This window comes from Ranitomeya imitator, chromosome 2 (genome assembly GCF_032444005.1).
Source record: "Ranitomeya imitator isolate aRanImi1 chromosome 2, aRanImi1.pri, whole genome shotgun sequence".
Classification (NCBI taxonomy): Eukaryota; Metazoa; Chordata; class Amphibia; order Anura; family Dendrobatidae; genus Ranitomeya; species Ranitomeya imitator.
In genome coordinates, this window is record NC_091283.1 from 631,578,186 (window position 1) to 631,594,696 (window position 16,511).

At 43.5% G+C, this 16,511-nt stretch overlaps 1 protein-coding gene across 8 annotated transcripts in view; it reads left to right on the forward strand.

Moving 5' to 3' along the window:
- SLC43A3 (solute carrier family 43 member 3) overlaps window positions 1-16,511 on the forward strand; it is an 80,080-nt gene that overhangs the window by 37,525 nt on the left and 26,044 nt on the right. For all 8 annotated transcript variants that reach the window (XM_069752611.1, XM_069752609.1, XM_069752606.1 and 5 more), the window contains 2 exons: window positions 12,733-12,809; window positions 13,509-13,601. In XM_069752611.1, the coding sequence (XP_069608712.1) occupies window positions 12,733-12,809; window positions 13,509-13,601 (170 nt within the window). The remainder of the gene's footprint in view (window positions 1-12,732; window positions 12,810-13,508; window positions 13,602-16,511) is intronic.

The following is a 16,511-nucleotide window of genomic DNA, read 5'->3' on the forward strand; positions in this document are numbered from 1 at the left end:
CTAAGATTGATCTTCGGGGTGCGTATAATCTTGTCCGGATAAGGCAGGGTGATGAGTGGAAAACCGCATTTAATACGCCTGAGGGTCATTTCGAGTATTTGGTGATGCCTTTTGGACTTTCTAATGCTCCTTCTGTCTTCCAGTCTTTTATGCACGATATTTTCCGTGAATATCTGGATAAATTTATTATCGTGTATTTGGATGATGTTTTGTTTTTTTCTGATGACTGGGAGTCTCATGTTCAGCAGGTCAGGAAGGTGTTTCAGGTCCTGTGGGCCAATTCTTTGTTTGTAAAGGGTTCTAAATGTCTCTTTGGAGTCCAGAAGATTTCTTTTTTGGGGTATATTTTTTCCCCTTCTACTATTGAGATGGATCCCGTCAAGGTTCAGGCTATTTGTGACTGGACGCAGCCTACATCTCTTAAGAGTCTACAGAAGTTCTTGGGCTTTGCTAATTTTTATCGTCGCTTCATAACTAATTTTTCTAGAGTTGTTAAGCCTTTGACGGATTTGACTAAGAAGGGTGCTGATGTTACTGATTGGTCTCCTGCAGCTGTGGAGGCCTTTCAGGAACTTAAGCGCCGGTTTTCTTCTGCTCCTGTGTTGCGTCAGCCAGATACGTCGCTTCCTTTTCAGGTTGAGGTTGATGCTTCCGAGATCGGAGCGGGGGCGGTTTTGTCACAGAGAAGCTCCGATGGCTCAGTGATGAAGCCATGTGCGTTCTTTTCTAGAAAATTTTCGCCCGCTGAACGGAATTATGATGTTGGTAATCGGGAGCTTTTGGCCATGAAGTGGGCATTTGAGGAGTGGCGTCATTGGCTTGAGGGTGCTAGACATCGTGTGGTGGTCTTGACTGATCACAAAAATCTGATGTACCTTGAGTCTACCAAGCGTCTGAATCCTAGACAGGCTCGTTGGTCACTGTTTTTCTCCCGTTTCAATTTTGTGGTTTTATACCTGCCAGGTTCAAAGAATGTGAAGGCGGATGCTCTTTCTAGGAGTTTTGTGCCTGACTCCCCTGGAAATTCTGAGCCCACTGGTATCCTTAGGGATGGGGTGATTTTGTCGGCTGTCTCCCCAGACTTGCGACGTGCTTTGCAGGAGTTTCAGGTGGATAAACCTGATCGTTGTCCGCCAGAAAGACTGTTTGTTCCGGATAATTGGACCAGTAGAGTCATCTCCGAGGTCTATTCTTCTGTGTTGGCAGGTCATCCTGGAATATTTGGTACTAGAGACTTGGTGGCCAGGTCTTTTTGGTGGCCTTCCTTGTCGAGGGATGTGCATTCTTTCGTGCAGTCTTGTGGAGTTTGTGCTCGGGCTAAGCCTTGCTGTTCTCGGGCCAGTGGATTGTTGTCACCTTTGCCTATCCCGAAGAGGCCTTGGACGCACATTTCCATGGACTTTATTTCGGATCTCCCTGTCTCTCAAAAAATGTCCGTCATATGGGTTGTGTGTGACCGCTTTTCTAAGATGGTTCATCTGGTACCCTTGCCTAAGTTACCTTCCTCCTCTGAGTTGGTCCCTCTGTTTTTTCAAAACGTGGTCCGTTTGCATGGCATTCCGGAGAACATCGTTTCTGACAGGGGATCCCAGTTTGTGTCTAGATTTTGGCGGACGTTCTGTGCTAAGATGGGCATTGATTTGTCCTTTTCATCTGCATTCCATCCCCAGACGAATGGCCAGACGGAACGAACTAATCAGACTTTAGAAACTTATTTAAGGTGTTTTGTTTCTGCTGATCAAGATGACTGGGTTTCCTTTTTGCCGGGCTAGTTCTGCTACCTTGGTTTCTCCTTTCTTTTGTAATTCGGGGTTTCATCCTCGTTTTTCCTCTGGTCAGGTGGAGCCTTCTGATTGTCCTGGAGTGGACATGGTGGTGGATAGGTTGCATCAGATTTGGAGTCATGTGGTGGACAATTTGAAGTTGTCCCAGGAGAGGGCTCAGCAGTTTGCTAATCGCCGTCGCCGCGTGGGTCCTCGACTTCTTGTTGGGGACTTGGTGTGGTTGTCTTCTCGTTTTGTTCCTATGAAGGTCTCTTCTCCTAAGTTCAAGCCTCGGTTCATCGGTCCCTATAGGATCTTGGAAATTCTTAACCCTGTGTCGTTTCGTTTGGATCTCCCGGCATCGTTTGCTATTCATAATGTGTTCCATCGGTCGTTGTTGCGGAAGTATGAGGTACCTGTTGTTCCTTCGCTTGAGCCTCCTGCTCCGGTGCTGGTGGAGGGTGAATTGGAGTATGTTGTGGAGAAGATCTTGGATTCTTGTGTTTCCAGACGGAAACTCCAGTATTTGGTCAAGTGGAAGGGTTATGGTCAGGAGGATAATTCTTGGGTGATTGCCTCTGATGTTCATGCTGCCGATTTGGTCCGGGCTTTTCATAGGGCTCATCCTGGTCGCCCTGGTGGTTCTCGTGAGGGTTCGGTGACCCCTCCTCAAGGGGGGGGTACTGTTGTGAGTTCTGTTTTTGGGCTCCCTCTGGTGGTTACTGATGGTACTGGGTGACTTGTGTTCTCTGCGGTCTCTGGTGTCCACCTGTTCCATCAGGTTATGGGAGTTTCCTATTTAACCTGGCTTTTTTGTCATTTCCTCGCCGGCTATCAATGTAATCAGCGTGTCTTTTTACCTCTGCTCCCTGCGTCTGTTATCTTCAGGACAAGCTAAGTTTTGATTTTCCTGTTCCACGTTTTGCTTTATTTTTGTCTTAGTCCAGCTTGCAGATATGTGATTCCTTGCTGCTGGTCGCTCTAGTGGGCTGAAATTACTCCTCATGTTCCATGAGTTGGCACATGAGTTCAAGTAATTTCAGGATGGTTTTTTGAAGGGTTTTTCGCTGACCGCGCAGTTCACTTTTGTATCCTCTGCTATCTAGCTTTAGCGGGCCTCATTTTTGCTGATTCTATTTTCATAACTACGTATGTGCTTTCCTCTCATTTCACCGTTATTACATGTGGGGGGCTGCTATTTCTGTGGGGTGTTTCTCTGGAGGCAAGTGAGGTCTGTGTTTCTTCTAATAGGGGAAGTTAATCCTTCGGCTGGCGCGAGACGTCTAGGAATCATCGTAGGCACGTTCCCCGGCTACTGCTAGTTGTGTGTTTAGGTTCAGGATAGCGGTCAGCTCAGGTTCCATCACCCTAGAGCTTGTTTTGTTTTTGTGCTTGTCCTTTTGTGATACCCTGCCATTGGGATCATGACAATTAACCCTGTGTGACCAAGTTTTTACTATTGATGCTGCCTATGCAGCGTCAATAGTAAAAGCATCTAATGTTAAAAATAATAAAAAAAATAAAAAATCATTATATACTCACCTTCCGCCGCCTTTCCCGCTCCTGGCTACGCTCCAGTGACCGCTCCATGGAAGCGGCAGGTTCCGGTGGTATGGGAGAAGGACCTGTCATGACGTCACGGTCATGTGACCGCGACGTCATCACAGGCCCTGCACGAGAACAACCTGCCATGACGTCACGGTCATGTGATCGAACTACAACTGGCCCTCGGAAGGTGAGTATATGTTTTTTTTTTTTAACCTGTGACATACGTGGATGGGCAATATACTATGTAGCTGGGCAATATACTACGTAACTGGGCAATATACTACGTGGCTCTGTGCTGTATACTACGTCGCTGTGCAATATACTACATGGCTGGGCAATATACTACATGGCTCTGTGCTGTATACTACGTGACTGGGCAATATACTACGTGACTGGGCAATATACTACGTGACTGGGCAATATACTACGTGGCTGGGCAATATACTACGTGACTGGGCAATATACTACGTGGCTGGGCAATATACTACGTCACTGGGCAATATACTACGTCACTGGGCAATATACTACATAGCTGGGCGATATACTACGTGGCTGGGCAGTATACTACGTCGCTGTGCAATATACTACGTGGCACTGTGCTGTATACTACGTTGCTGGGCAATATACTATGTGGCTGGGCAATGTACTACATGGCTGGGCAATATACTACGTGGCTGGGCAATATACTACGTGGCTGGGCAATATACTACATAACTGGGCAATATACTATGTGGCTCTGTGCTGTATACTACGTCACTGGGCAATATACTACGTCACTGGGCAATATACTACATAGCTGGGCGATATACTACATGGCTGGGCAGTATACTACGTCGCTGTGCAATATACTACATGGCACTGTGCTGTATACTACGTCGCTGGGCAATATACTATGTGACTGGGCAATATACTACGTGGCTGGGCAATATACTACGTGGCTGGGCAATATACTACGTGGCTGGGCAATATACTACGTGGCTGCGAAATATACTACGTGGCTGGGCAATATACTACGTGACTGGGCAATATAATACGTGGCTGGGCAATATACTACGTGACTGGGCAATATGCTATGTGGCTGGGCAATATACTACGTGGCTGGGCAATATACTACGTGGCTGGGCAATATACTACATGACTGGGCAATATACTACGTGGCTGGGCAATATACTATGTGACTGGGCAATATACTACATGACTGGGCAATATACTACGTGGCTGGGCAATATACTACGTGACTGGGCAATATACTACGTGGCTTTGCAATATACTACGTGGCTGGGCAATATACTATGTGACTGGGCAATATACTACGTGACTGGGCAATATACTACGTGACCAGGCAATATACTACGTGGCTGGGCAATTTACTACGTGACTGGGCAATATACTACGTGACTAGGCAATATACTACGTGGCTGGGCAATATACTACGTGGCTGGGCAATATACTTCTTGACTGGGCAATATACTACGTGGCTGGGCAATATACTACGTGGGCTGTGCAATATTCTATGTGGACATGCATATTCTAGAATACCCGATGCGTTAGAATCGGGCCACCACCTAGTTTAGGAGGCGCCACATAGCCTCCTAAATACAGTATAAGCCCCCTACATAGTCTCCAATATACAGTATGAGCCACACATAGCCTCCTTATACACAGAGTGAGCCCCACATAGCTTCCATAAGTTACAGTGTGAGCCTCTAATAGCTTCCTATATACAATGTGATCCTCACGTATCCACATATCCTCTGTATATACAGTATGAGCCCCACATAGCCATGACGTCATGGTCATGTGACCGCGACATCATCACAGGTCCTGCGCGACAAGGACCTGCCATGATGTCACGGTCATGTGATTGAACAACAACTGGCCCTCGGAAGGTGAGTATATGTTGTTTTTTTTTTTAACCTGTGACATACGTGGATGGGCAATATACTACGTGGCTCTGTGCTGTATACTACGTTGCTGTGCAATATACTACATGGCTGGGCAATATACTACGTGGCTCTGTGCTGTATACTACGTGACTGGGCAATATACTACGCAGCTGGGCAATATACTACGTGACTGGGCAATATACTATGTGGCTGGGCAATATACTACGTAACTGGGCAATATACTACGTGGCTCTGTGCTGTATACTACGTCACTGGGCAATATACTACATCACTGGGCAATATACTACATAGCTGGGCGATATACTACGTGGCTGGGCAGTGTACTACGTCGCTGTGCAATATACTACGTGGCACTGTGCTGTATACTACGTGGCTGGGAAATATACTACGTGGCTGGGCAATATACTACGTGGCTAGGCAATATACTATGTGGCTGGGAAATATACTACGTGGCTGGGCAATATACTATGTGACTGGGCAATATAATACGTGGCTGGGCAATATACTACGTGACTGGGCAATATACTATGTGGCTGGGCTATATACTACGTGGCTGGACAATATACTACGTGGCTGGGCAATATACTACGTTACTGGGCAATATACTACGTGACTGGGCAATATACTACATGACTGGGCAATATACTACGTGGCTGGCCAATATACTACATGACTGGGCAATATACTACGTGACTGGGCAATATACTACGTGACTGGGCAATATACTACGTGGCTTTGCAATATACTAAGTGGCTGGGCAATATACTACGTGACTGGGCAATATACTAGGTGACTGGGCAATATACTACGTGACTGGGCAATATACTACGTGGCTGGGCAATATACTACATGACTGGGCAATATACTACGTGACTAGGCAATATGCTACGTGACTAGGCAATATACTACGTGGCTGGGCAATATACTACGTGGCTGGGCAATATACTACGAGACTGGGCAATATACTACGTGACTGGGCAATATACTACGTGGCTGGGCAATATACTACATGGCTGGGCAATATACTACGTGGCTGGGCAATATACTACGTGGCTGGGCAATATACTACATCGCTAGGCAATATACTACGTGGCTGGGCAATATACTACATCGCTGGGCAATATCCTACGTGACTGGGCAAAATACTACGTGACTGGGCAATATACTACGTGGCTTTGCAATATATTAAGTGGCTGGGCAATATACTACATGACTGGGCAGTATACTATGTGACTGGGCAATATACTACGTGGCTTTGCAATATACTAAGTGGCTGGGCAATATACTACGTGACTGGGCAATATACTACGTGACTGGGCAATATACTACGTGACTGGGCAATATACTACGTGGCTGGGCAATATACTACATGACTGGGCAATATACTACGTGACTAGGCAATATGCTACGTGACTAGGCAATATACTACATGGCTGGGCAATATACTACGTCGCTGGGCAATATACTATGTGACTGGGCAATATACTACGTGACTGGGCAATATACTACGTGGCTGGGCAATATACTACATGGCTGGGCAATATACTACGTGGCTGGGCAATATACTACATCGCTGGGCAATATACTACGTGGCTGGGCAATATACTACATCGCTGGGCAATATCCTACGTGACTGGGCAATATACTACGTGGCTGGGCAATATACTACGTGGGCTGTGTAATATACTAGAATACCCGATGCGTTAGAATCGGGCCACCATCTAGTATAGTATTAGCACTCAGTATAGCCTCCTATATATAATATGAGCCCCACATAGCCTCCTAAATACAGTATAAGCCCCCTACATAGTCTCCAATATACAGTATGAGCCACACATAGCCTCCTTATACACAGAGTGAGCCCCACATAGCTTCCATAAGTTACAGTGTGAGCCTCTAATAGCTTCCTATATACAATGTGATCCTCACGTATCCACATATCCTCTGTATATACAGTATGAGCCCCACATAGCCTCCATATATACAGTGTGAGCTCCACATAGTCTAATATATAGTGTGAGCCCCACATATCCTCCTTATATACAGTGTGAACCCCACATAGCCTGCATATATACAGTGTGAGCCCCACATATCATTATTATTTATTATAGTGCCATTTATTCCATAGCGTTTTACATGTGAGGAGGGGTATACATAATAAAAGACAAGTACAATAATCTTGAACAATACAAGTCACAACTGGTACAGGAGGAGAGAGGACCCTGCCCGCGAGGGCTCACAATCTACAAGGGATGGGTGAGAATACAGTAGGCGAGGGTAGAGCTGGTCGTGCAGTGGTTTGGTCGAACGGTGGTTACTGCAGCTTGTAGGCTTGTCGGAAGAGGTAAGTCTTCAGGCTCTTTTTGAAGGTTTCGATGGTAGGCGAGAGTCTGATGTGTTGTGGTAGAGAGTTCCAGAGTAGGGGTGATGCGCGGGAGAAATCTTGTATGCGGTTGTGGGAAGAGGAGATAAGAGGAGAGTAGAGAAGGAGATCTTGTGAGGATCGGAGGTTGGATGCAGGTAAGTATCGGGAGACGAGGTCACAGATGTATGGAGGAGACAGGTTGTGGATGGCTGAAAACCTACAAAGATGTCATCAAGGCCAAAAGGGGGCATGACCCCTAAGCCATAACATATAAACCAACCAAAAAGGAATGGAATGGATCAATGAATACTACTGTATATGAGTGATAATAATATTCATAAACTCACAATGCTACCATATACAAAATTCATACCAGATAGGGGTTAATTAGATAAATAAAAAAATACTTTATTTAAAAAAATATTATATAAGTATATAAATTCGTACAGACAAAGTGCAGGGTGAGACAAGAAATAACAGCTAAGACTCAATGTGGATAGATAGTAAAAAACCACATTGGTAGAAAACACATACGTCCTGAAGCTACGCCTGCAATGTATCATACAATAGAGTAGATGTTACTATAATTGACATGCAGAGAGGGGCCCGTCTGCGTCTGAAGGGATTTATTGAAAACAGGAATGAATGTCTTCTAACTGGAATGCCTGTAGCGCCGGTGCACCCAGCCGTGGCAGAGAAGGGCATGCCGTGAGTAAGGAGTAAGTTATATGACGTTGCTGCCAATGTATAAAGACGCCTTCAGCGTCATAGCCAGTATATAAAATATGACAGAACAAAGGAGAATTTTTAATGTAAATGGATTACATTAGGTTTGTTTTGTCTCAGATTAAAATGTTAAATCTGAGTACACTTGCCCAGTAAAGTAAATGGCTGTCTATCAGTAAAAGCAGACATAGCTGTGACAGGCATGGGTTACAAGAAAAAAGAAAAGAAAATGAAGAAAAGAAGCATATGCCAGTTTATGAGCATAAACTCAAATAACAATGTGTACAAGAGAATAGTAGACATGTTCCATATCTATTAAAAAGAATATTGTATTGTCATATACAGTCGGAACATAATAGCGCCCAAATCATAAGAGCATAATAATATAAAAAATATTTTGTCATCTGACATTAGGGTACCATAGACCGATAGGTCCATGGGGCCGGATAGAAAGATAAATGTTCCAATTGGATAGACAGAAACAGTTTTAGGCATACGGTTCAACAACACGACATTATAAAGATATCAATAGTCAAAAAATCAAAAGTCCAGGAGTTTCTTTCTGTTATGGCAGATTAGGATTGCATCCATAATGGGGTTCCCTCTGATGGTTAGACAAAAAGCAGAATTTGCAGGGAGAAAATTCAATGGAAAATTGACATCTAAATCAAATAAGAAAAAATATTATTAAACACAAAATAGACGTGACCAACATAAAAATTTAAAAACTTTGCAGCCCTTAAGAATAAAAAAGAATATCCAAGATATTCAGAGAAAAGACTTGAAACTGATGGCTTCATTAAGGCCTTTTGGTGAAATCTTGTCTAATGTAACCATCCATCGTGATTCTTTTTGGAGCAATTTTTGTTTTAGGTTCCCGCCTCGGATCCCCATATACTGTAGATGTGATCGATACCACACACTGCAAAATCTTTTGGATTGCTTTTGTGGGTTTCGAAGAAGTGTTTAGGGATCGTTTTAAGTAGGTGTGGTTCGGGCAGTTAACTGAGTTTTTTATATCCCTAACATGCTCCTGCACACGGATTTTCAAGGGCCTTGTCGTCATACCAATGTAAATGCAATCACAAGGGCAGTGAGCATGATATATCACTGCCTCCGTGTTGCAGGTGATATGATGCACAATTTTAAAGACTTTATCTCCAACTGAGTTCGGTTGTGGATGGCTTTGTATGTCATAGTTAGGGTTTTGAACTGGAGTTGTTGGGTAATGGGGAGCCAGTGCAGGGATTGACAGAGGGGAGAGGCTGGGGAATAGCGGGGGGACAGGTGGATTAGACGGGCAGCAGATTTTAGAATAGATTGGAGGGGTGTGAGAGTGTTAGAGGGGAGGCCACAGAGCAGGAGGTTGCAGTAGTCAAGGCGGGAGATGATGAGGGCATGGACTAGGGTTTTTGCAGATTCTTGGTTGAGGAATGTACGGATCTGTGAAATATTTTTGAGTTGGAGTCGGAAGGAAATAGAAAGGGCTTGGATATGTGGTTTGAAGGAGTGATCAGTGTCAAGGATTACCCCGAGGCAGCGAGCTTGTGGGACTGGGGAGGATGGGCAGCCATTTACTTTAATGGATAGGTCTGTTGGCGGAGTCAAGTGAGATGGGGGAAAGATGATGAACTCTGTTTTGTCCATATTATGTTTTAGAAATCTAGTGGAGAAGAAGGATGAAATAGCAGTGAGACATTGTGGGATTTTGGTTATTAGGATGGTGATATCTGGTCCAGAGTTGTAGATCTGTGTGTCGTCGGCATAGAGATGATACTGAAAACCATGGGACTCTATGAGCTGTTCAAGGCCAAATGCATAGATGGAGAAGAGCAGAGGCCCTAGGACTGAACTTTGCTGGACTCCGACAGATAGGGGGCGAGGTGAGGAGGTGGTGTGCTAGTGGGAGACGCTGAATGTCCGGGCTGTTAGGCATGATGAAATCCAAGATAGAGCCAAGTCAGTGACGCCAAGAGATGAGAGGGTCTGTAATAGTAGGGAATGGTCCACTGTGTCAAAGGCAGAGGAGAGGTCTAGGAGGAGGAGGACAAAGTAGTGCCGCTTGGCTTTGGCAGTTGATAGGTCATTGGTGACTTTAGTTAGGGCAGTTTCAGTGGAGTGATGTGGCCCAAAGCCAGACTGAAAACGGTCGAAGAGGGAGCAGGAAGATAGGTGGGAGGACAGTTCAAGATGGACGTGTTGTTCCAGTAGTTTTGAGGCATAGGGAAGAAGTGATATGATGAGATAGCTAGATGCAGAGGATGGGTCAAGAAAGGACTTTTTGAGGATAGGTGTGATTGAGGCATGTTTAAAGCTTGAGAGGAAAACATATCTCCCATATATACAGTGTAAGCCCCACATATCCTCCATATATACAGTGTGAGCCCCACATAGCCTCCATATATACAGTGTGAGTCTCACATAGCCTTCATATATATAGTGTGAGCCACACATAACCTCCATATATACAGTGTGAGACCCACTTAGTCTCCTATATACATGCGGGGCTGCCACTAGAAATTTCGGGGCCCCATACTGGCAAAATTTTCGGGGCCCCCTTGAGACTCCGCCCAGGCTCCACCCCAGCCCCACCTCCACGCTCCACCCCTCAAACTGTCCACAGTCCTACCGCTCTCTCTTGGAAAAACTCTACTTCTCACCTATCACACCTTAACAGTTACCATCACCAGATCACACATATAGCCGGCAGCTTTTGTTTTTGCCAAAAGATTTTTTAAGCCGCCAAAATGACAAGGTAGACACTTTTGGCCAGGCCCTACTCTACCCCAAAGAAGACGAAGACCCCGGAGACGACGACCCTGGATATGACGACCCTGGAGACGACGCCCCTGGAGACGATGACCCTGAAGACCAAGAAGCAGAAGAACAAGAAGCTGTAGAACAAAAAGCAGAAGAACATTAAGCATAAGACTAAAAATCAGAGCAAAAGATATTATATAAATTATAATCAGAAGAAGACTAAGCAGTGTATGGGGGTGAGTCCGTTCCTCCTCGTGGTGCCCCTGGAAAAAACCTGCTGCTGCAGGCCAAACTGAATGCGGACAAATCCTGTTGTAAATCTTTTGTGACAAAATGGAAGGTGTAATCTTCAAACTTTTATAGATAACAAAGGCAGGAAGGCCTGTCACAAATAAGAATATGATGAAGAAGAATATGAAGAAGATGAAGAAGTAGAATATAAAGAAGAATAATAGTTGAATAAAAAGAATATGAAGAATGTGAAAAAAAAGAATAATAGGAAGAAGGTGAAGAAGAAGATGAATAAGGTGAAGGAGAAGTTGATGAAAAAGATGCTGCTGAGGATGATAAAGAAGCAAGTGTGGGAGAAGTAAAAAAGAAGGTGAAGAGCATGGAAGTAGTGAAACATAAATATCTGACAAAATATAAAAAATCTTAACATAGTCAATATCTTTGTAACTCCAAACATCTTAAAAAAAAAATTAATTCCTGCTATTCCATTTGATTGGCCTAAACCTCTATGCCTTTAATGTCTCCTCCACCTCCCGCAATACATTCTACATTATTCTAAGTTGTTTTCCTTCATGTTGAATTAACCTACAAGGAAAGAAAGGGTTTCTTTTAATTCCGATATTTTTGTCCCATTGACTTGCATTGGTATCGCGTATCGGTATCGGCGATATCCGATATTTTTTGGATATCGGCCGATCCAATCCGATACCGATATTTCCGAATATCGGAAGGTATTGCTCAACACTACATGCCACATACATGAAAAAACACAACAACACATACTCACCTCGCTCCAATATCCCTGGTGCTCTGCTCCTGTCTCCTATGCACTGAGTCTCAGAAGCAGGGTGATGAAATGATGTTATCGTGCCCGCTGCCTCATGCTCTGATTGGTTGAAGATGGAGCCAGCAGCCCCGTCCTCCAATTTATTCCCCGCTGTCTGCATCCTGATATAGCATAAGCTGGTCATAACAAAGTTGCTCTACTAAGTACTAAAGACATGTCATCAAGGCTGAAAAATTCTGAGACTGCAGTAGTCAAAGAACATACAGTATATAAAAAGATGTATACTTTTATTAATACATAAAATTACAGATAAAAGATTAAAAGAAGTGAGACACACAGGGGAGTGCTGCAGACACAGCAGGAAGAGACATGATGTATTATGAATAAATACATGTTATTCAAGTGAGGTGTCAATAATAATAAAGTCACAGTGATATTTAGCATGAACACATCATACAGTAATAGGTAGATAGATACCAGTATCGCCGGATAATACAAGACAAGAAGCTGCTGCAAAATAAATTTCAGGGTGTAAAATAAATGCTAACAACCTGTGATCCAAATACTGCAGGGCCTCATCATCACTTTGAATTATTTTGAGATTTTATCCATATACAACATTTTCTATTTTTTTTATTTTATTAGATACCGCTGTGCTTCTATTTCCTGCTCTATCTTTTCTGGCAATTGGTGGCATTCTCTTGATTTTGACTAACATGCAGGTCAGTATGCTTATACATTGGAAATTGGATAAAACGGTATTATATTATTAAAGGGGTTGTCAGGCCTTTGGGTGCCAATAATATTTTGAAAGTTGAAGTGGTGCTGAACATGAAACATGCTATATGGATACCACTATATTCCTGTTGTATAATTGCCTGTAACCAGTGTCGGACTGGGGTGTGAAGAACCCACCAGTAACCAACTTCAGGGCCTCACTTTTCAGCTACATGCAAATGTGACATTTTCCTCAATCACAAATTTATATAACCATAAACTGGGTAGATTGTTAGATGAATAAGATGCTGCCTCTGTCTGTACGTAGTGATTCAAGTATATAGTGCCACGTACTGCTCATATAAGAAGGTGGTGGCGAACTCTTGCACAAGGGCCCACTGGAGAATTCTTCGGTTCTCCTGTGGGCTAGTCCAACCCTGGCTGTAACCATTCTCTTTATGGATATACCTAATAATGAAGTAATTGCCACTGTATTCCCCTTGCATGATTGGCAGTAATCATTCTGTTTATCGATACTCCGGATAATGTACTCTTTGTTCAAACTGTTGACAACCAGCTCCACTTTGTACAGGGTAAGTTTTGCAAACATTAGTCATGATCATAGATTTTTTTGCTGCATACTATAATTCAGTGCATGTCTGTAACTGTACAGTAAGTTATACAGCTCTCTTCTGTTTGTAAAGGTTGGAAATTTGTTTGGATCTCAACGCTCTACAATAATAACCCTATACAATGGGGCTTTTGACTCATCGTCTGTTATTTTTCTACTTGTGAAGGTAAGATATTTAACAGTGAAGAATGATTTGTAGCTTTTTATCATACTTGTTTACAGTACCGATTTTGTTGGGATAATCCCACTATTTGAACCTCAAGAGGGGCGTTGCTTATGCAAATCCTGAGTTAAAAGATCAGTTAATCCTCTTTGTCTTATTGGAGTCTTTCATGGTGTTCTTGGTGTGGGGGTTTTAAATATCCCAACTTGGAACATTAATATGTTGAAGACAATCAGTATTCAGCAATATATGGCTCTTATTGAACTGAGCAGTCTCCATGTACTGTACCTTCTCAACCGGTTATTTTATCATTTCAAAACATATCAGATAAACAAAATAGTTTTGATATATAGATATCCTACAGTGCTTATTCTTGGCCGGTCATGGTAACTGACTACAAACAAGTAGTCTGTAGTCTTGCTCAAGCACAATACTCCATTTGTTCTATATTTCTTTCTAGACTACTAAGTGTAGATAAGTCCCTTAGAAGATCTTAAAATGGATTAATAACACCTCAGAAGAACAACAATTCTGGCAACTCATAATTGTTAAGTCTTTTTCTAATTGTACAGTCACGATGTTGATCATTTAACATGCTGAGGCCTTTAGTGTCTGGACTGTAGCTCTTTAATTTTTTGCAATTTCTTTGAGCATTGCATTTGACCATGGTGTAAATGTTCTGGGATGTCCGTTCCTAGGAAAATTGTCAAACTACCTTCAGTGTTTTCCACTTGTGAATAATCTTTCTCACTTTAGAATGATGGACCCCAAATTTTTTGGATATAGCCTTATAACCTTTCCCAGATTGATAGTCAGAAACAATGTCTTCTTTAAGCTCATTGCTGATGTCTGTACTGCTTGGCATTTTGGCAACACATGTCTCAAAATGCCAATATTATAGAGATGTTGGTTCTTGCTAATTAAGATGACATTAATACATTTGAGGAGAATTGAATTCTACTCGAATTTTACATAAATCTGCATTCGCCAAAATGCTTTTTTTCTGTAAATAGCTTTTACACGATTTTACCAAAATGGTGTCTGCTGACCGTACACTTCATTATTTACTGGGGTCTGGAAAGACCCCAGCGTGCAATAGGGGACTGTTATGGTCTGGTGATTAAGGAGCGACATGCGTCTACCTCTGAGCAGGTGGCAACTATACTGACCGCAGTCCCTAAGCTCAACACAACACTAGAAGCAGCCGTGGAATGCTCCTAACGCTGCCTATGCATCTCGTCACAGCCGGAGAACTAACTAACCCTAAAGATAGAAGCAGGAAAACTATCTTGCCTCAGAGAAAATTCCCAAAGGATAGATTAGCCCCCCACAAATAATGACTGTGAGAGGAGAAGGAAATGACATACGTAGTATGAAACAAGATTTAGCACAGGAGGCCACTACTAGCTAGATAGAAAAAAGTACAGGACAGAGCGCTGTGCGGTCAGTAATAAAAACTAGAAAAAGTCCACCACAGAGAAATGCAAAAATCTCCACACCTGACTAAAGGTGTGGAGGGCAAACTTTGCTGCCCAGAGCTTCCAGCCTAGCTGAATAGATCAATTCTGATAAGCTGGACAAATGAACAAAACATAGAAAGTGGAAAACAACAAGTCAACAACAAGAGAACTGCAAAAGAACAAGCAAGGACTTAGCTTTTGCTGAATTGGTCAGAGAGTCAGGAAAATCCTAGGAGCAAAGACTCCAGGCAGGAACAATGACAACTGGCATTGAATGAGGGAAAAGGCCAGACTAATATAGCCGAGCCAGAAAGACGATCAGTGAAAACAGCTGCTGAAGCTAAATCCAAGAAGCAGCCATACCACTCAAAACCACAGGAGGGAGCCCAAGAACGGAATTCACAACAGTACCCCCCACTTGAGGAGGGGTCACCGAACCCTCACCAGAGCCCCCAGGCCGATCAGGACGAGCCAAATGAAAAGCACGAACCAAATCGGCGGCATGAACATCGGAGGCAACAACCCAAGAATTATCTTCCTGGCCATAACCCTTCCACTTGACAAGATACTGAAGCTTCCGCCTCGAAAAACGAAAATCCAAAATTTTCTCAACCACATATTCCAACTCCCCCTCAACCAACACCGGAGCAGGAGGATCAACAGATGGAACAACGGGCACCACATATCTCCGCAACAAAGATCTATGGAAAACATTGTGGATGGCAAAAGAGGCTGGAAGGGCCAAACGAAAAGACACAGGATTGATAATCTCAGAAATCTTATAAGGACCAATAAACCGAGGCTTGAACTTAGGGGAAGAAACCTTCATAGGAACATAACGAGAGGACAACCAGACCAAATCCCCCACACGAAGCCGAGGACCAACACACCGACGGCGGTTAGCAAAACGCTGAGCCTCTTCCTGGGACAACGTCAAATTGTCCACCACATGAGTCCAAATCTGCTGTAACCTGTCCATCACAGAATCTACACCAGGACAATCAGAAGGCTCAACCTGCCCTGAAGAAAAAGTGAGGATGGAAACCAAAATTACAAAAGAAAGGTGAAACCAAAGTAGCCGAACTGGCCCGATTATTAAGGGCAAACTCGGCCAATGGCAAGAAGGTCACCCAATCATCCTGATCAGCAGACACAAAGCATCTCAAATAGGTCTCCAAGGTTTGATTAGTGCGCTCAGTTTGACCATTTGTCTGAGGATGGAACGCCGAAGAAAAAGACAAATCAATACCCATCCTAGCACAAAAGGCCCGCCAAAACCTGGAAACAAACTGGGAACCTCTGTCAGACACAATATTCTCCGGAATGCCATGCAAACGAACCACATGTTGAAAAAACAATGGAACCAAATCAGAGGAGGAAGGCAATTTAGGCAAAGGTACCAAATGGACCATTTTAGAGAACTGGTCACAAACCACCCAGATAACAGACATCC